The sequence below is a fragment of the Anabas testudineus genome, chromosome 9 (genome assembly GCF_900324465.2).
Source record: "Anabas testudineus chromosome 9, fAnaTes1.2, whole genome shotgun sequence".
Taxonomy (NCBI): domain Eukaryota; kingdom Metazoa; phylum Chordata; class Actinopteri; order Anabantiformes; family Anabantidae; genus Anabas; species Anabas testudineus.
In genome coordinates, this window is record NC_046618.1 from 12,022,242 (window position 1) to 12,048,206 (window position 25,965).

General features: G+C 43.8%; 1 protein-coding gene across 2 annotated transcripts in view; it reads left to right on the top strand.

Moving 5' to 3' along the window:
* fam222a (family with sequence similarity 222 member A) overlaps positions 1-25,268 on the top strand; it is a 47,777-nt gene extending 22,509 nt beyond the window's left edge. For both annotated transcript variants that reach the window (XM_026343767.1, XM_026343768.1), the window contains exons 2-3: positions 2,063-2,205; positions 18,296-25,268. In XM_026343767.1, the coding sequence (XP_026199552.1) occupies positions 2,109-2,205; positions 18,296-19,764 (1,566 nt within the window). In that variant the 5' untranslated portion in view covers positions 2,063-2,108 and the 3' untranslated portion in view covers positions 19,765-25,268. The remainder of the gene's footprint in view (positions 1-2,062; positions 2,206-18,295) is intronic.
* The last annotated feature ends 697 nt before the right edge of the window (positions 25,269-25,965 follow it).

A 25,965-nucleotide genomic window follows, 5' to 3' on the forward strand; every position in this document is an offset into this window, starting at 1 on the left:
TTGATGTTGCTTCAGTTTCTGTCAGCATCCTTCTGTCCTCCACTTCTCAATTTTATTAATGTTTTTCTATATCTAGTATCTCTCAATAAAGAGGGATCAACCGCTTCAAGCTGTTGTTAGAGAAAAGTAAAATCTATGTGACAACAGCTGATGATATTTATTCAGGGCAGGACTCATGGAAAGGATTTTTAAACTAACCTTAACACTTCTTCTCCTCAAACCAAAGACTGTACTGTAGATCAGATGATTTAACATTGCCTGAGAACTCATCCGATGAAATCAAAATATCCCCCTGAAGCCTTGTGAATTGTTATGAAGGATTTCTGATGCTGGTATTCTCTAAAACAGCACATACATATATACATGTGATTTTTGCTTACCATGATTTTAAATCTTGGTTTTACACTTATACTCCAGAAACATTTTGTAATCAAAGGGTTGGTGTGATTAAAGGATTCTGGTACTGTATATTTTGACGATTTTCACTCTTGATTTCTATTTTGCTTTATTTCTTAAATGAGCAAGGATAGGAAAGGGCACTTTATGGACTGGCATTCATTTATCTCATAATCACTGTAATTGCTTTCTTTCATATTAAAATGATAATCTATAATACTAAGCAATGGACTGATGGCAGGTGGCTAAATGTTCATTTAGTGATTCACTGAGAAAATAAATAACAGGGGACAAGCCTGTGACAGACGCATGAGAAATCATTTTTCAATAATCTGCCACACATCATGGCAGGAGACACTGGCGTTGACAGCATAGATTAAATATTTGCCTCTGTTCTTTGTTTTAATATGGGACAAGACTGCCCCAGATGGAAATGATAGTGTTTCATATCGATGCTTTTTTGGACAAGAGACACAAACGCATGCAGGGCTGAAATGAAAGCCACAGAGCTTTCTGCAGAAACACTCCTGCTTTTTAGGTGAGAGTGGGCTTCTGAAGTGTTGTACACAGTACAGTAAGAGCACATGTTTCCTGGAAACCAAACAATATCCGCTAAGTGAACAATAGAGGAGTGAATCTCGATCCTTATCATATAAAAACCCTTTCTGGACCTAAATGGTTTGCTTTAGCTTTTCCCATCTGGCACATGATCCAAGTAGAAGACTTTGTAATCAGTCATCATTGTGCTATGTGACATTGGTATGTTGCTGATGAATGATACCCTCCATGCTACTCGATTGTTGAGGATCCCGAGTAAGGAAGTTGTGGGTTTTCTTTCTTTCTATATACAGTATATATAAACCTATATTTCCACTGGGACTGTGATGGGCTTTTTGAGAGGAAACTAGCAGCAACTGGCTCCCTGTTCCTGAGTGAAGGTGGCTGTAGGGAAAAGGGGGAGTGTAGAGCTGGAGATTTATGGCCTAGAGGGAGATTGATTAGTGCCGTCACTAGCCCTGATGTACGGTTGGCAGTCTCCCCCTCCCAAGCCATTGCATTTGCTCACATACACACACGCGCACACGTGCAACCATACGGTTCAACACGCAGATACACATACATTCAGACACACACTGTTCAGTCCCCCAGGCCTTTCCTGACAGTCCCCCTGAGCTGTTGCATGTTAAGTTGTAGCAGACAGACTGCTGTTTTCTCAGCATTACCATTTTTTGCTGTCCATAGATAACGCCATCAATCACCACGTACACACTGCCCTGGAAGGAATGTGCCTGAGTGTTGCTACTTTCTGTGTGTGCCTGTGTGTTTTGAGGACGGTTTCATAGACAGGAGATGCGGTTGAATGCTTGTGTGGATGTGCTGTTTGAAGCTGCAGAGTGACTTGCTTGGACTGTGCTCTGAACCCGTGTCAACTGTGCTACCCCAGTGCAGGTGTGTGTTTATCATTCAGCACACAGAGCTCTGAGAGGCAGGCAGCTGTAGGCATGCTTTCTCAATTAAATCCTGGGAAAGAAACCTAGCCCATCTAGCCCAGAGCTGGCTCCTGCTGGTTTGCTGGACACATACATGGAGCTTTGACCTCAAATCATTCTGCTTAACTCACTCAGCATTCCTCTCTTTCTTTTCTCTTGGTCTTTTCCTGCTCCAGGTTGGCCGCAGAACTCCCCCGGCTGTAGTACTGTGCCCACCTCGCCATGCTGGCCTGTTTGCAGAGGAGGCAAAACCCTCCACCCCAGCACCCGGTGTGTGTCAGCAAGACCCTGGAGCCACCGCAAGCCCTTGGGCGGAAATGTAAGTTACCAAAGTGACACGGAGTGACGCAGTTCAGGGTCCAGCTTGTCTAAAGCTGAAGAACGAGAGCGGCTTGTGTTTGTCATGTGTGTTTAATCTATCGGCCGTTGTGAATGATGGAAATGGATAGTTAACCCTGGCTGTGAATAAGTGGGGGGAAATAGATTTTCAGGTTTTTGCTGTTGTTATGTTCCCTCGCTCCTCTGAGGAATTCTAAACAGTTTAATTCCCCCTGCACTTAGACCTTGGATTACCGTGTTGTTTGGCTATTCATTGTGAGGGAGGCTGTTTAGCTGTGCTGATTGTGCAGTCGTGGCAACAGGGCTGAACAGACAGTGTTTAACGTGCCTCACTGGCCCTAGGTGACCCTGAGGGTCTGTAAACATTTACAGTGTCTGGCCCTGGCTGTGCCGGCCGCCTGTAAAGCATGACAGCTGCTCTGTTTGCTCCCCAAGCACCACCCTCTGTCCACTCACAAAATGGTGTAAAGGGACAGAGATGAGCCAGGGTTGAAAACTGTTGCAGAGTTGGCAAAACTAGTCTGGACCAGTTGGGGATGAGGGAGAGCTGTAGGATTCAGGTATTTCAACCATGAATTTCTCCTTAATTTAGTTGTTTTTGGTTGAGTCTTTTACATTTACAGTCTGTTTCTGATGTAAGGAAGAAAGGTCTTTCCTCCTTATTGAATGCTCCTAGAGTCTTTAGTCTACAAGCTACCTCAAGCCGATTAAAAAAACTGGCGGATGGAGAGCAAGGGAGCAGTAACCTAGCAGTTTTTACCTCAGCTTAAAAAGGCTTAGTGGGAATACCAGGTTCTGTGCTTCTACATCACTGGGACATTGTATCAAGCCTATAAACAGCACGGTGAAAGGCTTTAAAGAGACTCTGATTGGCTGTTACTTGTGTTCCTTCTTAGCTCCTCACTGACCAATTAGCTACTTCTCAGTTCAACATTACACTCCAATCACCTCCTACAGAGGAGAGTCAGAAACAACAAGGTGACCGGGTGCTGCCTCTGTACTCAGGTCTTGAGTTGTTTTGACTCATCTTAATAGATGGTTCATATAAAGCTGTATAGGTGTGTGTGTGTGTGTGTGTGTGTGTGTGTGTGTGTGAAACACAGAGGAAACTATAGAAATAAACAGAGCTCCGGATACATTTGAAAGGGGAACCTCTTTAAGCTTTGAGTGGGGTTCAATCAAGCTCTCTGAGGTTTTAGAGAGTGGTGAAGTGAAGGGGGGACAAAGAGAAATTGTGCAAAATAGAATTAGAGAAGATAAAGATGGGGAGGAAGGGAGAGAAATGGAGGGAGTCCTTAACAGTCATCTTAATCGATTCCCTCTTTCCAATTTTGAAGGATTAGTCCACTTCCTTTCAGGGTCCTTTATTAAGGAGCAGCCAGTGGGAGTCAGGACTCAAATCAATAGAGAAAAAGAACAGTCTCCAGTCTCCCCTTGCTCTCCCTTTTACTGACCCTCTCTGACTCTCCCTCTCCTTCTCCACCTGTTAAATGCTTTGATTGAAGGACTACCACAGCAACTGACTTGAGGTCCATAATGAGGATGTTTGAACATAATAGCCTCCTTTCTGTCCTTGGAGGGGGGAGAGGGGGAGCAAGTGTTGAATTTCCAACAATGTGCAGCTCTTGTTCTCAATAAGGCAATTGTTCTCCAAGGCCCAGAAAGGGTGCAAAAAGGCAGACAGTGGATCTGGCTGCAGAAGTGGTCAGGTCACCATGCTGAGCAGGTCCTCATGATTGATTGTTTGTGGCCTAGTTCGTGCCAACATGGTAGGCAGTTGTGGGTAAGGTGACCTCTTCTCAACAGGAGTCTGAATACTAGAGTACACCCCTCAAAGAGACAGAGTGAGTGAGAGCACAAGAGGGGGATTACCTGGCAGTGAGGTAGAGGTGAGCTGTGTAATTTGCATCTTCTGTCCTTTACACAAAAGTGTGAGTGAGTGAGTGAGTGAGAGAGAGAGAGAGTGACTGGGGTGCCAGAGCAGTTGGGATGAGAGGGCGAGAAGGGGTTTAGAAAAAGCCCCTGCATGCAGATGCCGAGTGGCTGCACAGTTCATTGATGCGACTCCCATTAAAAATGCCTCATACCCTCAATAAAAAAGGACTTAACTGGCTCTACCATCAGCTGGAAGCGTTCAGATCGGCTCGCCAGACAATCAATTTCCCCCAAGCGCACAGAGCTTAGCGGGAGAAATGGGAGGCGGAGAGCGGGATGTTTCCATTATCACAGCCCGCTCTCTGTCTGAGCTCGGGGGGTGGGGTGAGGTACTGTAGAGCGGCGAGTGCAGAGGAAAAAAAGGAGGGAGCGGTAGAGGGAGATGGGGAAAGACAGACAAGTGGAGAAGAGAGAGAAGCAGAAAGCAACTCAGAGAAGCTGGCTTTTCAAAAAGCCATTGACCGCCTGCCCTTAAAAATATCATATTGGATTAGCCTCACAGGGGCGGCCTTTTGATATTTTTTTCTTTGGCTGTAGAATTAAAAGGAGTGCAGAGCATTACTTGAATTATAAATCATAGGCACTTGCGTTCACTGCGCCCAAATTCTGTGCATATGCGGCTGCACTCTCCAGCGCCAGCCCCTGTCATTTTTAATTAAATCCCCCCTTATGGGTGACATTTGTACCTTGCCCCTCCTTCGTCCTCCCCTTCACGTCTCTCTACCACTGCCCTAGATGGAGACATGAAAGGCAGAGACGGCAGCGGAGCCAGGGCCTCTCATCATGTTGTGCCCGAGAGAGAGGGCACCCATCCAGACAGATGAGAGGGAAAGGCCCTGGAGGAGGAGAGGGGTGAATGGATGCCACTGACCCTGCTCACCCTCTGCCAGTGGCAACCTCCCTCGCTACCCATCCCTCTCCTTGATCATCGTCCTCCAATGCTGGTCTGAAGGTCCAGGGAGCAGGGGGAGTGTAACAGCCCTACTCCTAGAGGGGAGAGGGAAGTGCAACAGTCCAGTGATGACTAACACTGAGATAGCTGGACAGGAGGCCCAGCAGCCCCCACCACTACCCTGCCTCGTCCCTGGCCCAGACAGCAATTACTCTGCCACATGTCAGCTAAAGAATAACAGGTCCAGAATCCCTCAATTGACTAGTTGATATGGGGTTATTTGTGTCTGGCTATTTTCCAAATAATATGTTTTCAGATTTCAGGAGGTTTTTATTTGTTTATTCATTACTTAGCTTAGTTTCTGTTTGCGAGCACGTCATTTTCTAAGAATGGCATTGTTGGGTGTGCATGTTTTTGTTCTTTATCCAGACCCGCTGCAGGTTCTGCCCTGGTAAACCACACAGCTCACTGCCACTCCCATATTTGCCCTGTGATTGGATCAGACTTTGGGCTAAACCTGGGTGTTCCCTCATGTCTCTAACCTCAGAAGGACCTGGTTGCAACTCATATGCACAGACACAGTGATTTAGCATAACTTTGGTGACATTACAATGACTAACGTAACCTTTATTAAGAAAGAAAGTATTGTGCACTGTGATGAATGAAACTGTGGTGGAATCAAACCTGTTTGACTCAATTTAAATGATTAGAATAAGCTATGTATGTGTAGTCCAGAATTTGTTCCCAAAACTTCCTTGTAGCAGAGACATGCACACGTGTACTCACACACACATACAAGCAGCTGTAACCCCCTGTGACACCACCCAGGACGCCTGGGGTGCCAATCAGCCAGGTGTAGATGAGAAGTTCCCAGAAGGCCTTATATCCCTGGTTCATGCTATGTCAGGCAAGGTTCAGCCCTCTTCCAGCTTGATCGACAGAGACAACCTGGCCTTGTCACACACAGCCTCAGGACATGACATGGAGGTTCACCTGGGGATTGTAGTTTTCCTAATAGCCCTGTTCCTCTGCAGGCAGAGCTGCCAGAACCATTAGTTTGCTTTGCTTTTAGCAGCTTCTCTTCCTAAGCTGCACCACCAGTGAGAGGGAATATGCTCAGGTAATGACCTCCAGCCACCCTCCCCGCCACTGTTGTCTGAGGCAGCGCAAGCATAACAGTGGAATTAGCTGCCCATATCAAATTGCAGCATGATACTCGACGACTGTTATGTGGGGAAGAAAGAGGGTGGGAGCATTTTTAGTTAAACATTTAAATGTGATCACGAGCAGCAGCAGAAACAACAACCTTTACCCTGATTGCATCAGTACCCTGGAGGTGGGGGTGAGGTGGCATAAAGTGGAAGTGGAGGAAAAGGAATGGAGACAGAGCGAGGGAGAGAGAATCTGCATACACTTGACCTTTTCCCACTGATTGAACTACCTCGTCTCTAACTCCCATTTGGAATTCCACGGAGTGCCCACAGAGACCGTCATTATTCCACAGTCTGCAGCAGGGAAGCAGAGGTCACAAGGTATTTTTTCATGGTGAAAGGTGATTGACAGTTATCCACGGCCTCCATACCTCCTCGTAGATGCCTACTTATGCAATCTCATTTTGGGTAACACTCCTCTTGCATAGCCACATGAAATGTGTCATTCACTTTCATCACGTCGCTATATTGCAAACTCCAGAGTATTAATAGAGTTGCAGTGTATTTCAGAGAGCAGGGTGATATTGGTTGTACTAGTCTTACCTCATGCATACTACGGCCACTTCTGTCATGTTGGCGCCTCACTACTGGCACACAGTGGATCATTTCCGGCTGGTGGCGTCCCACAGAGCCATGCCTTCCCTCTGCCCTCTGCCTTCTGCTGTGAACACGGGGGGTGAAGCAATCTTATTGCCTTGGGAGGTGAGCTTGAGGAAGAGGGGCTCTGCTTTAGTTTTAGTCGCAGCAGGATTTGGGTTGAAAAACAGGTTCCTGGTTCCAAAGCCTCCGAGCTGGCATTTGGGCGTCCCAGGTGCAAGGCATCGACACCCTCTGTCTTCGCCTGCCAGAGAGTGGGTGTGGGTTGGGGGATGTGAGAGAGGGGACAGAGAGTGTCCACAGTCCCTTGCTGTCCCACAGGAAATAACAAACAGTCTGTGCCATCGCAGAGCTGAGCCCACCACAGACTGACCATGAGAGGCGTTCAGGAGGTGTCGCACACTCCTGGCAGTAACATTAGTGTTTTTTGTGCAGTCTTTTCATTACCAAACTCTAAATAAAAATGTAGTCATGGTCCAACTTTTGGGACTTACAAAGTGTGTAAGTAGGAAGAAAGGCTTCATTATCTCTTTTAACAAGATTTCCAGCTTTTAATTACTCTATTTCCGTCCAGTCAGTCCATCCAAATCATGAAGAAATTACAGCACATGGAAAAGCATGAATCTGAAATTTATTACAGCTTTATAAATGCTTAAGAACTGTTTTCTTAATTTATTCTTTTTAGGTATGCAAAAATAGGTTTAGTTGAGAATGATCAGCAAAATTAATTTTGTGATCATAGTGGGTTACATCCTCAGCTTATTATTTAATTTTCTCTCTAGTAGTTCACCCACATGTGACATTGAACAATTTAAAACTGCAGAGTTGACAGCTGAGTTGAGTCCAATCAGTCATGCCAGGGATGGTATCACCAAATTTTAATACCATCCCTGGCTGTGGTTTTTCAGTCTACTCTAATAGTGAAGAGAGCTTGGCAGAGAAAGCATGGGAGTGCAAACTGACCACAGCACGATGCTGAAATCATCAGTCCTGTGGGACATTTAACTACAGTTTCTGTGGTTTCCTCTTCACATGTAATGGGTCCATCGTCATTTTAGGATGCAGCCATAGTGAGTTTAAATTTGCTACTAGGGTTAGGGTGTGTTTTTGCTGACCTCTGGCTGCCAGACCCACTTCTGAACCTTAATTTCCACTGGACCTCAGGAACTTTAAACAGATTTCTAACAACCAGTTTTCACTAAACCTAATCCTAGAGGAAAATCTACAAACCCAGGCCTGTATCTGTAAGTTCCATCATGGAGCATCAGTGTCTAATTTGTGAAGTTGTTTTTTCTTGTTGCTATGCAGTGAAAATGTTAGAGACCTAACAGGTAACATCAAAGCCAAAGTAGTGCTTAATTAAGTGATAAAAGAGCATGTTGGCTGTGCCAGCCACAGAGGTGTGACCCACAAACCAGCAAAAATATTTCTCAGTGGCAGAATTTAGAAAACAGCTCCTCACAATAATTGTACTGTTTCTATGTTTCATCACAGTCTAATAGATTAAATGGCGAACACAAAAATACATATAATATATCAATTAAGAAATATTAGAGCTTTCATATTTAAGCAGTTCTTAAAATAAAGTACTAAAACTTACTGTGCCTCTCCTCTCCTCTCTTCCTCTCTTCTCTTCCTCTCTTCTCTTCCTCTCCTCTCCTCTCCTCTCTTCTCCTCTCCTCTCCTCTCCTCTCCTCTCCTCTCCTCTCCTCTCCTCTCCTCTCCTCTCCTCTCCTCAGCATGTGTACTGCAGCAGTGTGCCTTGTTGTCTGCGCAGTGTTAAATATTAATTGGGAATCAGTGGAGGACTTGTCTCCTAAATGATAGAACAGAAGGGCCCAGGCTTGCCTCAGGCAGCCTGCAGGCGCCTTTCTTCTTCCATTTACCTGCAGGCCTGCACACCAGCACTTCCTCTGGTCTGACAGGCCTGCCCAGACGCCTCCAGCCTCTTCTCATCTCTCCCACTCTCTCCCTTTTTTCTTCCTTCTCTGCTCTCTTCTCTGGTTTCTTTTCTTATCTATGTGTGCACTTACAATCTCTACCTCTGGGGTCCTTTACTCAAGACTGTGTGTGTTTGTGTTGTAACTGTGTCCATTTGAGTTTGTGCACAACTGTGAATGCTGCTAACTCTTGGCTGTGCATGTAACCCTTTAAGAAAATTGTGTCACAGCATGGCATACTCACTTAAAGATAGGGCAGAAAGGGTCTAACATGAGTCTTTCAGGTCAGGATTTTGACTTGTTTCTTTCGTGGCTCTGTTTAATGCATTGCTCTCTGCCTCATCACTGAACAGTTTAAATCTCAGTTTCTTCTTTGTGATGTTCCCCCATAACTGGCCTCACAGTTTGTCTTTCTTTCTAAAGCGAGTCTCCCTGTGTTCCTCTCTATCAGCTGTGTCATCTGAAGACATGTTGCAAGACAAAACAACTGGCACCAGCTGCTTCTTGGTGCAATGGCTAGCTCTAACTTGAAGATGACCCTTGTGCATGGAGTTAATTAAGCTGCAGAGATTTGTTTTGGAATCAAACCAGTCTAGCCTGTTTTCCACTTTGTTCCTGTTTGAGATCACAGGGTTTTCATAAGCTTCAGTGAGGGTATATTGTAAAGTGACAGGGCTGAATGTAAAATGGTAAAACCTACAGAAGGTAGAGAGGGCAGCAGAGAGGCGGTGATCTAAATGGAGGGGGGGTAGGGGGTTGGGTTGACTTTGATGCCATAGGAATGAGTTCACAGACTCATGAGCACAGACCTAATCGCACATGACAATATCGGCTGGTGTGCCAGTCGCAACGCATAACCACCCCGCTGCTTGTGCTGAGTCGGGGTATTTGCTGATAAAGCTCTGCTTTCTAGACCATGCTGTATGTGCAGTGAGGGTGGCCAGGAAAGCCTGGGGTCTGGAGCATCACAGGCAGCCCGTAACCAAAGGGAGACATCCCGTCATGGAGAACTGTGCACTTTGGCCAGATTTGATCATTCAACAGACGTCCAGGTTATGTTGTGTAAAATTGTAATGCTGGTCTCTCATGGAAAGAGGTTACTAACCACAGGGGACAAAAAAAAAAACTGCAACTGGAAATCACCTAGAGAAACATGTGCATGAAATGGGGTTGTAGCTGTGAGGGTCTATCTTCACAATGTGAAACCATCAGAAATTATATATATTTTTTTTTTTACTTTTTGGTAAAGCCAGTTCTTTAGTTTTTTTGGGGGGGGATCTTGTTTGTTTATGGAGTACAATGTCTAATATGAGGTAAACATGTTGCCCCAGTTTCTGTGTTTGTTTGGTGCACGGGTGCCCCACAAAAGGCCTGACATGGCTGCTGCTGGCCTGCATTCCTTTGTGGCTCAACGAGGACATAAACTACCCGCTGGTGTTGTTTGTGCTGGACACTCACTCTTTCATCAGTAATTAACATGCGCAGTGATCTCCTTTCAATTAAAGGGAGATCCTCTGTTTGGTTCCCTTCATACCTGCTATGGTTTATTTTGCTAATTGTAGCATAGAAGACTGTGAGATGTCCACCTACTGTGTAAATTTGTCTTTTTGGCATTTCATAAGCTATCTTGTCAAATATTAGTGTTGATATTAATGTTTGTAATTCCCCTTGAGAGGCAGTAGGTCTGCTCTTGTGCCAGTAGTGTTAATAGGGCAGGAATGCAGGACGAGCCCTTTCCCACGCTGTTAGTTTTCTTCTGCCGGGCGTGTTTGAGACAAGGCTCTGGGCCGGCTAGGCTCTGCTAATGCAGCCAGAGTGCAGACAAATGGAAAGTGACACTTGTGTGTGTAGAATGGTATTTGTGGTGACGCTTTGACTACAGATAATAAAGTGTTTGCCCTTAGGTGATTTCGCCCAGCAAGCACCCCAGATGAAACTCACTTACTAAGAGAGGGAGACGGAAGAGACAGAGAGGGGGATGAAGCAAGGGAAGAGCACAAAGAAATATAGAGGGGTGGTAAAGAGTATGAAAAAGAAAGCAGCAAAAAGATCAAGAGACACGTAGGAAAAGCCAGCCACTTGTAAATTCAGTGTTTTCTCGGGTCAGAGGGTGCAGCAGTTTTATTTATCTGTTTTGGAGGTCAGAGAACTCAGGGTAAGATATGTCCTTTTTGAGTCGGATCTGATTTCAAGTAAAAATCGAATAGTTGTACGTCCTTTTTGAAGTTAAAAGGACGTATATGAGGCTGATTTATAGTCAGGGATTTTGATGATTATTAGTTATGTACATTGTAGCTACTGAATAAAAAGGAAATCTGGTTCATCCGTAGGGTGAAATGTTTGAATCAGCTGTTGTTACCAGGATGTGTGTGTGTGTGCGTGTCAGTCAGGCCATGTGTACAGAGGAATCCTTCAGGATCAATCAATTCTCAGTAATTTCCCCTACAGCCCATAAAAGCCAGGTCTGTCTGGAAGGAGCACAAGGTTGCCACATCAAACCAGCTAATTAATTTTCATGGCTGATTCAGTAACATCTGGCTTTAGAGATAAATTCTAATGAGAAAATGTAAACATGACAGTGTCCTGGTGGTGTAATATTTCACATTTCTTCTGAGGAAACCTTTATTTATAATGGAAGCCTAATTAGCAGGTGATTGGACATCACATTATACACGTATGCAAACTGGTAAAATAATTTTAATATTAATTAATATTAGACAAACACAGAAAGTGAAAAACAGATTTGCTCCTTTATTATGTGTACCTGTGGACCTTATCTCCGTCTCGCTGTATTACCCACACACGTGTACCGCCTCACAGCAGGCGGAATAAATGACCTCATGCTGCAGTCTGTGTGAGGAGGAAGTCCAAATTAGGCTCTCAATTTGGTATTTCTTCCATCTGCTTGTGCAGGAAATAGATAGATTAAATCTTAGATGAGATTGGTTTTAATGAAATGAAAGATTAGGTTTGGGAGTTTTGTCCAATTTTTTTAAAATCTCTTTTAATGATTAAATCCATTTTTGACATTGTGCCATGTCTGTGTGCCCGTGAAGGATCAGTGTGCAGATTGCTTTAACATTCTCATTATCCTCTTTGCTATTTGTGAAACATGTTGGCAGGTTAAAAGCCCAATATGTGATTGCAGTATGGCACCCCCTATTGAACACTGTCCAAGTACTGCTTTTATTTATTCATTTGATTATTTTCTTGTTATTTAATGTCTGATGTTTGATTCAGTGACAGTGAAACGTAACTCGTTTAAGGTGGATCTATTTGGCAGAATCCAGACTTTTATTTAACCGAGTTAGAATTAAAAGTAAGGGAAGAGCACATTTTCTTTCCCTCTGTTTTAGAATATGCATTTGTTTGATGATTATGATGACACAAGCAGCCATGAATTCAGACAGCTCTATCCTCTGAGAAATCACTGCAGTTTGATTTTTATCTTTGCAATTATAGATAGCAAAGGCCTGACAAATAATTGCCTTGATTTTTTTCCACCCTGTGTTGTTGCACAGAAAATCAACCTTGAGATGAACAGAAGGAGATGAGTGTTCCTAAAAATGGCTTTTCTGATATCAAGCAAGCAGCAGGGTTCCCCTTCCCCTCACGTACACTTGAATTGATTAGTACTCTGGCTGAGGGCATATTCAACATGTCTGCCCCCTGCGAGGCTGCTCTACCCTGTTGATCACTGGCTCATACATGTGCTTCCTCTGCTCTCTCTCTCCTCAGGAAGCTCCTATGGGGCACTGAGGCTTTGATTGACTGGCGGCCAAGTCCACAGGACGCCTCTATTATTATCATCTCTACCTCGGCAGAGGGGCGGGGGGCTATGTCCAGGGGGTCTGGCCGACAGCCCCTGCTTTGTGTGCCCAATAGTCAATTAGAGGCAGCGCACTGCCGGAGACGAGTGGGATGCAGGGTTAATTGCAGAGGACCAAACAGCTGGCTCTATCAGGGCCCATTGTGTTTGCAGCAGTTGTCACGGCAATTGAGGCCTGGCTGTAATCGCTGACTAATCAGCCCTGTGCCAGATGACACCTCCATTAGTACAAGGCAGGTATTGTTCAGGACGCAAAGCTGCCTCTGGCTTCCCCCCGCCTGCCCGTCCTTTTACAGAAGGCTGACGGAGGTGGGGAGAGGATGTCATAGACCCTGATCCTATCTTCTTAGAGCTGAACAATAGCCACAGGTCAAGGGTTCCTCCATGGAACAATGGGGTTGCATCATCCCCTTTCTTGGCTGTAACACATTTGACAGGTCAAAATTCATCCAAGCTGAGTGATTCTGATGTGAGGAGTTTGAAGACTGTTGTAGCCATTAATTTTTAATTTGAAGGACTTTGTCACAATTAACCCAAAGGAAAAGTGTTCATTAGTGGTGGAATGTGGTTCACAACTGTGAACTAAAACGCCCTCCACAGTAGAATTTGTTTGTTGCATAGAGTTTCCTAAAATAATAAACAAAAAGTGGCCTAACACACATATCTGCATGTGAAAAGACACAAGGTAAATGCAGCAGTAAATGTCTGTGAGCTTACACGCACATTTAACAGGGACTGTAACTGTAACTGTAACTGTGACTGTGACTCAGGGGAAATGGCTCTCAGTGCACAAGGCTGATGTTGGACTGAAGTTGACCCCTTGCTTTCTTTCATCTTGCTAGTAATCTCTGCTCCTGTTCTTTGCCCTAACCTCATCACAGATTGCTGTGTTTGTTTGCCCAAAGTTAATGTGTATTATGCACTCATTGTTCTGTGAAAACTTAATTGCAGTTCAACCCGACAGTCCTCTGCCTTCATCTAAACAAGCACACATTTCCCTGCTCACCAGTGTACATGGTCAGAGGGGATCAAAGCATGCAGTAAGTAGGCACACAGGCGCGCAGGAGTGAGTGAGAAAATGCAGAGGGCTTTTGATGTGTTTGAGCATTTTCTCCACTAATAAGAAGACGCCAACTTCTCCAACCTGCTCATAATTATAGAATACTTGGAACACTAATAAATGGGAGAAAGTGCATTTCAGGCAGTTCTCTCAGACTTTTCCCTCCGCTTATTCATTTAAACCTCTAATTAAAATGCAAAGCATTCTCATGGTCCTCTGGATTTGCTGCTGCACTCTCGCACAGCCTCTGACTCCCTATCTCCTCTCCTTTTTTCTCCACTCCCCTGCTACACCCCACCACCCCTTTCCACCTCACCTAACTCCCTGCACTCATACTCTCTCTGTCTGCCTTTGCTTCTTGTGATCAACACAATTTGACCTCTCACTTGGAAGAAGTGCACAGAATTTAATGGATTTTTTACAGTCTAATCTAACCAGTTCCCTCTTTATTGCTGTTTTGTACCCAGTGGACCTCATCTTTACCAGGCCTCCCCCCTCCACTGCCTCCTCCACCCTCACACCAAGAAAATTAGTTCATCAGAATTCAAAATGTACTGCTGGCTAATTAAAGGAGTGTTAATTGAGTGTTCAGAATTGGGTACCCCTTCACCAAATGCACACATATACACACACACGCACGCAAGCACACACACAATCGCAGTGACAGCACCGGGTACACCAAGGACGTTGCGCTTGGGGAATTTCATGCCAATCAAAAATGGAGAGAAAGGAGACTGCCCATCCTCCAAGTGAAATGGGATTTCTAGATCATATCATGGACTACTGAAGCTTAGTCCAGCTCTCTGCTGCCATGTTATTCAATCCAAGCCTTGCTATCTCTGTCTGACCGCTGGAGAGTGTTACACTGCACAGATAGCCTCTCTCACTGCGTGCATTGTGCTAATGAGGGGTGGCATTTAGAGATGTGCTGCTCTGACACATGGGCATTGTGTGCCAGGCACTGGGTGATTAAGGACGAAGGTCAGCCCATTAATTGCCTTCCTGCCATCTCTGCTCCCTGGCGCGTGATCTCTCAGAACTAATGCATGTGTTTGCCTGAGCTTTTATCTCATCTCCAATGCAGTTCAATCATATGCATGGTTTGTTTACATTCCTTTCATGTGAAAGCTTAGTTTTTACTTATTGTAAAAGCTCTGCTCGCCCAGGTTTCCCCGTTCATTTACTATAAGCTGTTTCATGTGCTTGTGACTGCACATAGCCTCCTGCTCTCAGGAAGGGAAAAAGCATATTCTTCCATCCCCAGGGGAAATAATTAATCCTTACAAGGCTGTCGCATGTCGAAATGAAGCAAGTGTGAAGCATTTAGCCCAGGAGGCATTGCAGGCTGTCGCCCGCACAGGCACCTGTTGTTGTCCCTGCCCTACATTTCATGAGAGAGCTCTGAGCAGAGGATAACAACATGCTCCACTGATGGCAAATGAGACACACAACTGCAGATGCAGTTTTGTGTTTGAGTGCGTGTATGTATGTATGTTTGTGCTTTTGTTTTTTTCTTTTTTTTGTTGTTTTCATGCATTGTGTTTGCATGCACGACCACGCTGTAGAGTGTGCACAGGTGCAGGAAACCCCCTACCTTATGAGGAGGTGAGGGCTCACACAAAGGAGGCAGTACTGGCTGCCTCAGAGGGTGTTTATCAGCTAGCACCATCTGTATGCTGCTGCTCATAGCTATGATCTACTGCAGCCTAAACCAATAAGTCACAGAGCACCAGCCTAAAAAGAGACTCTCTCCTTTAACCTCCATGTCCTCACTTATAGACTTACTGCTCTGGAGGAGCGAGATGTGAAGACCTTGCACATCAAACACACAGTGTGTATAACAGCATGTGTATGAGGGTAAAATTACGCCGAGGTTTGTGGCCATACTTACTGTAATCAACTTTGCTATAAAATTTATACCATGGAACTTTTTAAAGGGGAAGCTGGAATCAGAAGCATCCAGATGCTCATTTGCCTCCTCCTCCTTCTCTTCTTCCTTTATGCCTGTGGGTTCTAATAACCGGAAGCCTTTGTGGAGCTGAGATGGGTTTTGTAGGCCTGAAAGGCTTCTAATCCCTGTGGCCTGTGAAGTGTGAAACCCTTTGATGCCAGGTTGGTGTGCCAAAGGCTCTGCCTATTGACAAACAAGGGCCAAGCTGGGAAAAGACGGAGGGAGAGGGTTTTCTCCTCTCGCTCAGAAGAAATGCAGGCTCAGGCATGGAAAATATGGACTCAGTCAGTGAGAAGGAATAGAATTAGCCACCCTTTAATGAATTTCCTGGCTGTTTTTATAGTTTTTTTTCCCCTCATGTGGCAGTAATTAGGTGGAATGATGGGCATATTGCAGCTGGGGGCTTGTAGGGGCGGCAGGGCATAGGCCCTTGATATGCCTGAAAGCCAAGTATCTTTCCTCATTTAGACCATGTGATGATCAAAGATGTTTTTTTTTTTTTTCTGCCCTCATGTAAAGAAGATCAGAAAAAATGCTGCCATTCCATTTGCATGTGGACCAGCAATGTGCTTTGAAATGCATGTTTTTCTCTTCCGAGCAAATGAAATAAGTCTTCTGTCAGTTTTCCACTACAAGTCAGAACATCAAAGGAAATGGCACTGCTGTCACCAGGGAAGCAAAGCTTTGCCTCCGTAAGGTTGGTTAGATCTTAGATAGACTGGCCTGGCACACTCAGCCTAGCCCATTAGGATGGCACCAGGCTCCCTCATTCTGATTTAAAAGAAGTCATTATAACCAGGCTATTATTACCAATTTAAATTCTAATTTGAAGAATAGTGTTTCCTATTCAGAAAGTATGTTGTCGGCGGGATGAAACAAACTGACTGGAATAGGTCTTGCACTAAATTTGGCCAGAGATATTCACAGTCTCTTGCCTCTGCTGTTAAATTCCCAATTTATTTTTTTATGATATGGATCTTGTAGATTTAATCATTTTCACAGTTGGAGACCCATAGGGTTGTTGAAATGAACTCCCCATGCTACCTGTAATGGGAGCAAAGAAATGAGAATTGTGACTACTTGGCTGTGGAGTCTCTTAAAATGATTTTGCAATCGGAAAGGAAATGGAGTGAGTCCTAGTCACAGGCTGCACCCTGCAGACTCCTTAGGTCACCAGGACATTTGCTGACGACACTGTTATGGCAGTTAATTTTTGTACGTTTTGTTAGCTTTTGCATAAAAATGTCATTTCTGAAGGGGTTGCAAGTCATTTCTGGCAGCTGATATATTGCTTGTAAATTGAGTTCTTTTCCCAACCCCCCACCTTTTTTGTTGCACTGAGCTAAGTAGCCATGAAATTGCCTGAATAATGTCGTTTAAATCCAATCTCACCGCGGCCCCTCACCTCCCTGCCCAGCCTGCAAAACAATGACACATGGTGGGGTTTTTGGAAATTGCCATTTTCCTGTTTGCCACCTCAATTCACAATGGCCAAGCCTTGGCTCATTGAGCGAGGACCATCGCTATAGTCTCACTCACCGCATTCCCTGCTGAATTGAATTTTGGAATTGGAGTGGTTTCATATGGCAAACAGTAAAGAGTATTTGCATCTACATTTAGAGCAAAGCCTTTGTGATAGTAGTGTGTATCTGCCTTTTGTCTCTTCCTCTGTGTGTTATTTTGTTCATATAAAAGTGAGATATTTAATACCAGTCTTTATTACAACAGCAAGACATTGTCGGTTCAGATGTTTGAATTTGTTTAATTGTTTAATTCAACAAGTTTTGCTTTATTTTAAATATGTGTTAATCCCAGCTTTTCAGTTTTATCTTTGACCAAGGTTGTGAATAGCAACAGTCTAACATTTTGACTTGGTCCAGTTCTGGTATAGTTCACCTAAACCAGCATCTAATTCTCCATAGGTGTTTAATTGTTGTTGTGTGTTTTTTTTTTTTTTTTTGTTGGAGTCTCTTCTTGTACTTCTGCACTGAATAAATGTGGAAATTCTGTGACAAAGGGTAAGAACTAGTAAGTGATACCACTTATAAATCTCAAATGTGCCACTGCAATTAAACAAGCTTTTATTCCCTCCCCTTCATCCCTCCTTGCCTGGTATCCAAGGCTAACCCAATTCAAGGCTAAAGAGAGTCTGAATTAATTTCACAATGCACTGATTTAACAGCGCCTAAGGTGCTAGGCTTTGACAGAATGAGTTTTTAAAAAGATCCATTTGTCTAGGGATGAACTTCCACAGGAGGGTGTGAAAATGAGATGGAAAGAAAGCTCAACTGGAGGAGGGGACTGATGGAACATAAATGAAGTCCTGATTTACGGTTTGCAAGCTCTGGTTGGATTGTTCAGCAGTGTGTCTACTGCTTGCATCTCGTTTTATTCACCTTCTCTTGAAGAAACACTGTCTTTTTTTCTGTGAGCTTTACACATAGCCACTGTTATGTTGCCAGAGTCACTGTTGAAGCATAGTGGTTATTGCAGCTGATTGATTGATCTGACATTGTGCTTTCCATTGCTGTGGGCTCCTTAGATATTTGTGGTAATTAACCCCCTGCTCTGGTGCTCTGTTCTTCTACACATGTAGCTAGCTTTGTTATCATTCATTCATTTCACTCATACTTTCCTCTCTGTTTTTTCTTGCAGGTGAGCTGGTGGTGCCCGCACACTCCCCACGTTACCCTACTGCGGCAGAACTTGATGCCTACGCTCAGAAGACAGCCAACAGCCCTCTGTCCATCAAGATCTTCCCCACCAACATCAGGGTTCCTCAGCATAAGCACCTTAACAGGACTGTGAATGGATATGACACCACAGGGCAACGCTACAGTCCCTACCCACATCTCCACACAGGGGGCTACCAGGGCCTGCTGGCCATTGTCAAGGCCTCCTCCTCATCGTCATCATCATCAACATCCACCTTTGTCCCTTCAAAAGGTGTTCTCAAGAACTCTGAAGGCAGACGGACTAAGCTTTCTCCAGCCCACATAGCTGTTGCCCCATACCCACCCCCTAGTAGTAGCACTTTAGCCAGTGGCCATGGCCAAATGGTATACCACAATGGGCCCTCAAAGCCTCCAGAAGGCCCTGGACTGTCAGTTCCCCCAAACGTCACTGTAGCTGGCTCAGTGATTCCTGTAACAGGAGGCCGAGGCCTCGCCCTGCCCACACAGTCCAACCTCCCCTCCATCCAGAGCATCATCTACCAGATCAACCAGCATTGCCAGGCCCAGGCTCTGCAGCAGGTGTGTCAAGGGGCTGCCACTGCACCATCAAACTCCAGCCCCTCCAAGCAGGGCACAACTGTTATGGGGATCTCTTCTAACTCCTCAGGTGGAGGTTATGTGGTCGGAATGGGTCCCCAGGCTAATATGGTGTACACAGGACCAGGATTGGCAACTCAAAATGCAGAGACGATGAAGACTGGTGTGTATGCAGAGGGTATGGACTATATCCTTTGGCAGAAACAGCAGCAGCAACAACAACAGCAACAGCAACAGCAGGCTGTGCTCCGTATATACAGTGGAGGTAGCGGAGGAGGGGGCGCCATCAGCAAGTCCCCTGAAACTTGTGTTCCAGGTGGAGGGATTATGGCAGCCCAAATGTCCTCCTCATCCTCCAGACCGTACCATTTGACAGCAAGTGCCAGCGGAGGAGGTGGGCTAGACAAAGTCAGCTCTTCTCCTTTGAACTGCGTGGGTATGCATGGAAATTTCTCAGTGGGTCAATACTTTGCCCCGCCATGGAACAGTGTGCTGGTGACACCTGACAGTGACTGCTACAACCCCCAGGAGCTTTTGGGCACCTCCACAGGAGGGCCAGCCACAGGGCATAGGGAGATGGGCTACCCCCACCACCATCACCATTACCACCACCATCATCATCACCACCCTGCTATAGACAGCGGGGGAGGTTTGTGCTGCAGTCTGCCCAGCAAGAGCTTGTGCAATACATCTGTGCTGAGCAGCAGCTTGCAGTCTTTGGAGTACCTGATCAACGACATCCACCCACCCTGCATCAAGGAGCAGATGCTTGGCAAAGGCTACGAGACTGTGTCTGTGCCACGTCTGTTAGACCACCAGCATGCACACATCCGCCTCCCTGTTTACAGATAGAGGGGGAAGAAGAGGAGCAAACGAATCGAGAGTTGTGAATCTGTGAAGAAAATCAAAGCTAAAGAACAGAGATGGTTTTTAGGGGGTACAGAGTTGTTGCTAGTGGCACTGTTTTAACTTATGTGGAAGCTTAGAGAAGATCAGTTGTGGTGCTGTGTGACCCAAGGTTTGACAGTTTCAAGGCAGACAGTGGGAATTCCCAATATGAGAAGTGGTAGTGATGAAAAAGGTTGAGAAAAGGGATTTCAAGATTCTCCAGATGTTCCATTGTGTGGTTTGCCAATAGGAATTTTGGATTGATTTATTTTTTTCTTCAGTTTTTTTGTTGTTTTACTTGCCTGAACTTTTTTGATGAGAATCATAGCTTGACATGAAGTGCGTACGCCACATGTATCCCCTTCCAAATACTAAGGATGAAGCTATTGTGTAGGTTGCCACTGAAATGGCCTTAATAGGGCCAGAGTTTAGGGCTGCCTCAATTTCCAAAAACTCTGTAACAGTACACACATAGACACACATATACAGCTACAAAAATGTACTGAGACAAGAGAAGAATAAGATTATAGGCAAGATGCTATGTACAAGGATCATATGGTTGAATTAAAAGGATAGTACAATATTAGTCGTTATTGCTGTTATACTGTAATTGATACATAAATTGCACTGCTTGAATCTTGTTAACTTTGAAGTTTGGAATTGGGTAGTTTGGATATGATATATTTAAGAAACTTGAAAACTTGAACCTATTTTTTGTTGTTTTATATATTTGTAGGTATATTATATGCATTGGCTGCTATGGGGAAAAGTGTCTCAAATGCTTTTTTTAAAAAATTATTTTAATCTTTTTTTGTTTTTTTCACTTTTGTTTTAATGATTTAACAGTTCCTCCTAAAGCTGATGTGCAGTTTCTTATGTCCTGGTGTAAGGCATAGTCGCTGCTTTGGTTCTTTAAGAACCTAGTTGGAGAGCTCTTTTTCCTAACCAACACTGGAATCTACAATAAATCTTGAAATACTTATTTAAAAAGAAAATGTTGCAAAAAAAAAATACAAGAAAAAGAAATGTTACAATGAAGAATGTGATTGGGAGGTTATCCACATAACCTTACGTGTATGTCAATGCGTGTATGTTGTTGAGTGCATGCGCGTGTGTTCATTTTACTTTGTGTTCTACAAAATCCTCAGACTTTTTTTATTGTCATCAAAAGATTTCTACAATGAAGACTGGAAAAAGGATTCACCAGTCCCATAAATAACATATCTAAATAATGTACAGGAGACCTTTTGCAAATGTTGATCTGTTTTATTGGAGGCTTTAGAAATTCTTTTGAGCTAGAGATCAAATTCTCACATGGCTCCTTTATAACTGTAGTTTCCACGCTATAGCCTCGTCCTCTATCAGGTGTTATCATAGCGACAGAGAGGGGTGGAAACAAATAGAAATCCTATTTTCGGGGTACTGTTCACCTCTAATCCTTCAAACAAAAACAAAATGAAAACAATCATGTCTTGTCCTCTGGCGTCAGATGAAATGAGACAATGCTCACAGCTTTTCCTTGTCCATTTCAGCCCCTGGTCGGGATGCATTTAGCCTAGACCAGTCTTAACTTGATGATTCAGAGCAGTGAAATATTTATTATGACTGTGAGATTCCCTTGAATGTACTGCACTTAAATTACTGCAATGTTTTATTGCCTTGTGGGACTCAAGTGTAAGAGGAAAAATTGGATCAGTGCAGGAGTCCTCTGGTCTTAAATTAGCATTTCTTTTGTCAGTCAAATTTCAATGGTAAATTGAATTTATTAACTGGAGAGAGAGCTGGGGCTTTGTTGTGGGGAAATACTGGCATCAGTCTAGATTTATGAAGTGCAATTATTATGACTGTATTAACATTTTTTCTCTGAGCTTACACCAAAAAATGTAAACTACAGTTGTCAATACATTCCCAATGTACCACATCCCTAATCCCTATCCTTTCCTTTTTGTTTTGAGGTGTAAAATAAATTTCTTTAAGAATATATTCAGAAGCCAAATCTTGGTTTTGAAGTCTGTCATTATTTTTTTTAACATTTGTCATATGGAAATTAGTGGGAAATTGGGCCCTTGTTTCAGCAGCTCTGTGAAATCCAGAGGGTGATGAGTAGATCCTGCATTGTAACAACGCAATCTCTAAGTACTATTTTATTTAATTGATCATCTTTATGCTTTACCATCCAAAGATAAGGAAAAGACAGTATTGTTGGAAAAATGACTCATTCTCATACTAAAGATGTAATGACTTTTTTGAAAATCACATAGGAAGCGCACCATAAATAGTCCCCTTTCCCTCGAGATAACCCGCGCTTGATGTTAACTCTGAGCCTTAAATGTTGAGCTAATGGTGTTTGTAGACATGCCACTGTCTTTGAAGGCTGACAAAGATTTCAGTCTAAAGAATACCAAGCCCCTTGGCTTAAATTTGCACAGTAAGCCTCTTTAACATTCCAGTGAAAATTTTTCATGTTGTTTCAACAGCTTAATACCGCAGCCACAGTCTGATTCCAGCATATTTTCTGTCTTGTAGAAATATTTTGATAGATTTACAGATACATCCCGTCTCTAAATCCCCTCCGTTTGGCTTCTGCATCCAAGCATTAAACCCTGTCACATGATGTTGAAGTGAAGAGGAGACACTTGAGGCAGTGGAGTTTCTGGTGTCTGGCCTTTCCCACCAGTGGAGGTCTGAGGCACCAGGCCTCTCTGCTAATGGGAATATTGGGTGACGCCTGGCTGCTGGACACTGCCAGTGGAGAGTATTTATTCACTCAAAGGGTTGAAACCAAACCCTTTTCAAATACCAAGGGATTTCATATTAGGTACTGAGAGGAATCTGGCTCTTGGAGCCAAGTTCAACTGAATAAAACATGAAAAAGACCTCAGAAAAAAAGCTTTTTTTAACAATGTCCATTTGAATGCAGTTTTATTAAATATAAGGTGGTATTTAAATACTGTTATCATTCTGACTCTGTGGCTGCATTTTCTACTGTACAGGCTCCAAACTGTCTGTCCCTCTGGTCCTTTATACACATTAATGAGCTCCCATTGATGGGATGCATCTTAGCCCTGCAACTCGGGTCGCTTCCACTCTTCCCGATTTGGACAATGGACGCTTAGCCTATATTAGTATAATAGAATTAAATTTCAAATAGATTTGTGCCTGGGCTGATCCATGCACAGCTCACTCAGCTGCAGAAGCAGAGTGGCATATGGCATGTCATTATCTAAGCCCACCCTCCCCCTGTCCGAGGCCAACAGGGTTCAGCAGTGCTTAAACAAACTGAAGGTTAGGACTGGCTGGCTGGCGTTGAAGGGGAGGACAGCAGGGTATGTAGCGGGGGGGTGGGGGTTGCTAAATCACAGCCTCCACAGCGTCTCGGAGGGCTTCAGCACCACACCATGGCGCCTGGGCTCAGAGGCCTGCTTTAAAAGCTGGGCTGTGTTTGATCGAGGGGATTTGTTTTCTGTTGGATCATACATGGTTGCTCCCTGCCTGGCTGAGGGGCCCTGTGCAATGTGACAGATCTCTTTTAAAAAAAAAAAGAAAAGAAAGGGAGAGAAAGATACAGGGAGGGATTTTGGGGTCAGAGAAGCCTCGAAGCATCAGTAATCAGGATAATTGCCATGTTCCTAGTGCTGGTTTCAGCCTCCCCTATTTGGCTCGGTGGCCTCATATTCAAATTCAGTCTCAGAAGAAATCACCTTTCTCACTGAAAAACTTATTGTACCTCACTTAACTAAATTCTGGTGAATAATATCATTTGCATTTAAGTTTTTGTTTTGTTTTTTTTTCAAAAAATATTGGAAACATATTCTTCAAAAGAAAAAAACCAAGACATGATGAATTACACCATCCAAACCCCATCTGACAGAGGACATTTAGATCTATAACTTATCTCTGTGGCTACAGACTATTGACTGTTAACACGTTTTCAAGGGCAATGAGACACTCACGATGATGACCAGAGGGCAAAGTGGAGGGGAATTGACTAATGCTGGTTGTAAAAAGCCCTTAGTAAATCCCAATAAGTCCATGAAGACCTTTACCCAGTGCAAAGGTCTAGCCGCATATTATGCACCTTAAATACTGCTGAGAAGGAAGGAGAGCGGATAGAGCTGTTCAAAGCAGGGTCAGCTCTTCCACTTTCAGAACAGAGGGGACGGGAGGGGAAAAAATAAAGGCAGCTGCTCTCTCTGTAGAGTCTTGGCACTGCTCCTCTAACCTACAGATGACAGAGGGGGTTGGAGGGGGGATATCGTCCCCTCCACAACGCTTTGGTCACCTAAGTCATGTCCCCTGGCTGCCCTTGGGCCCCTGGGGCTCTCATCTCCAGGTCCTTCCCAGCAACGCTCCTTAACGTTCAAGAGAAGATAAAGTCATGAGGCCAGTCCTCCTTATTTGGCTTCTAGCTAGCAAGAAAATACTTGAATCAAGAATTCAGGTGGTCCTAAGGAGACTTTTATAGTTAGCCCACCACCCATACCTGTACCGCACAATATCATTGAAGGATTTGCTGTGTTTTGCTGCACAGTTGCAGCACATTGCCATCTCTTCAGTGCTAATGGATTCAGCTTGATGGGACACATGTGAGCGCCATTCAATTTGAATCTTCATAGAATGTATTAAATGCAAAAAGTAAAAATCAGCACAGATCACAAGTTAAAACAAAATCTTTTTCCAACGGCACAGCAGCAGGTCATAATTCCAGGAGATTACTGTGTTTTATTTCTGCTGCATCACAAGACATGTATGTTCAGCTGAGAAAGCTTATGGCCTCCAAATATTCATCAAGTTTATGTATCCAATCTAAACACAAAAGTCTGGGGATTTTGCTTTTTTTTTAAATTCCTGTTTTCTTTTATTGTTTGCGTGGCTCTCAGAATGTTCCTGTGGACAAACAGGGCTGTTTTTTCCCAAATGATCTCAAATGCACCAACGCTGCCAAAGTCTAAGGGTGCCACAACCTTGAGAAAATAATATATATGGAAATGGGAAATCTATAAAGCATCTCTCTTATTGTTCTCCCTGCAGTGTTGTATTTATGTTAAAAAATGATTTTGTCTCCTCAGGATGAAAAAATGTAAAGAATACCTTGCTTTTTTTGAAAATGATAATATATGAGTCTTAGATTTCGAAATAAGAAGTCTGAATATAAAAAAAGCTGTAAAATCCTTTAGCCGTGGGGTTTTCAACTTTTGAATGTGCCTACAGCCAAGCATCCCAGTGATTGCTTACCTTCAACCCCCTCTCCAGTTCTGCAATCTCCCCCTAATCTCCCCACAACCATCATCTTCAATTTGCTGAAACTGCCACTGTCTCCTCTTCATCCCAACGACCACAGTAGATATTTTTGTCTGTTCCCTGCTGTTTGTCAATCTCAGGACTGAAATTCCTTTATTTTAATGTTGATGGCTGGTTTTCATTTGACCTCTCCTCTCTTATGTATTATTGTTTGACATAAGTAAATAAAGCTGATGACTTCTATGCCTGTCCTGTTGCTATACTCATACACAGTCGACCTCTCGTCCTCCTTCTCTTTCTTCCTTCTTCTCTTTCTTGCTCTAAAGATATTCTACTCTAATGAAGGTAAGCATATTAGTCCCAGGATTCACTTTGCACATCACCTCCATATGCCGGCCTCTACAATCCTGTTGTTGACTTGACCTTCTTCACCTTTGCAACAAATTGTGGCTGTATTAAGGATGTGTGCTTTGTACTATCAGTGGATAACAACCTCGCCTGGGGTAACCAAACAATCAAGGATGAAAGGACGAGTGGGACAGCACCTTTTAATACTGTGGCAATGATTGACATTTTTCCCAGATGAGCAACTGTTCTTAAAGCACAGGCCAAGGCAAGCTAAAGCTCTTTATACATAATTTATCAAAGTGGTGAAGACAAGGTGTCCTCTGAAACCTGGATGTTCAAGCTTTACAATAAGGGAATATCAGTCACTTGAATCAGCTGTTTTCACTGAAGATTACAAAAGACATTGCAGTCATGCTGATGTTAGACAATTCAATGACAAACCGAGTTATCTGTACTCTATATTTGAATTGCAAACCATTTTTCTTGATAGGTTTTTTCCAGCACTACATGGTCCACTTCCTGGAGAAAAGGAAGGGAACACACCATACACCCAGTCTAAATGTTTAACAACACAGG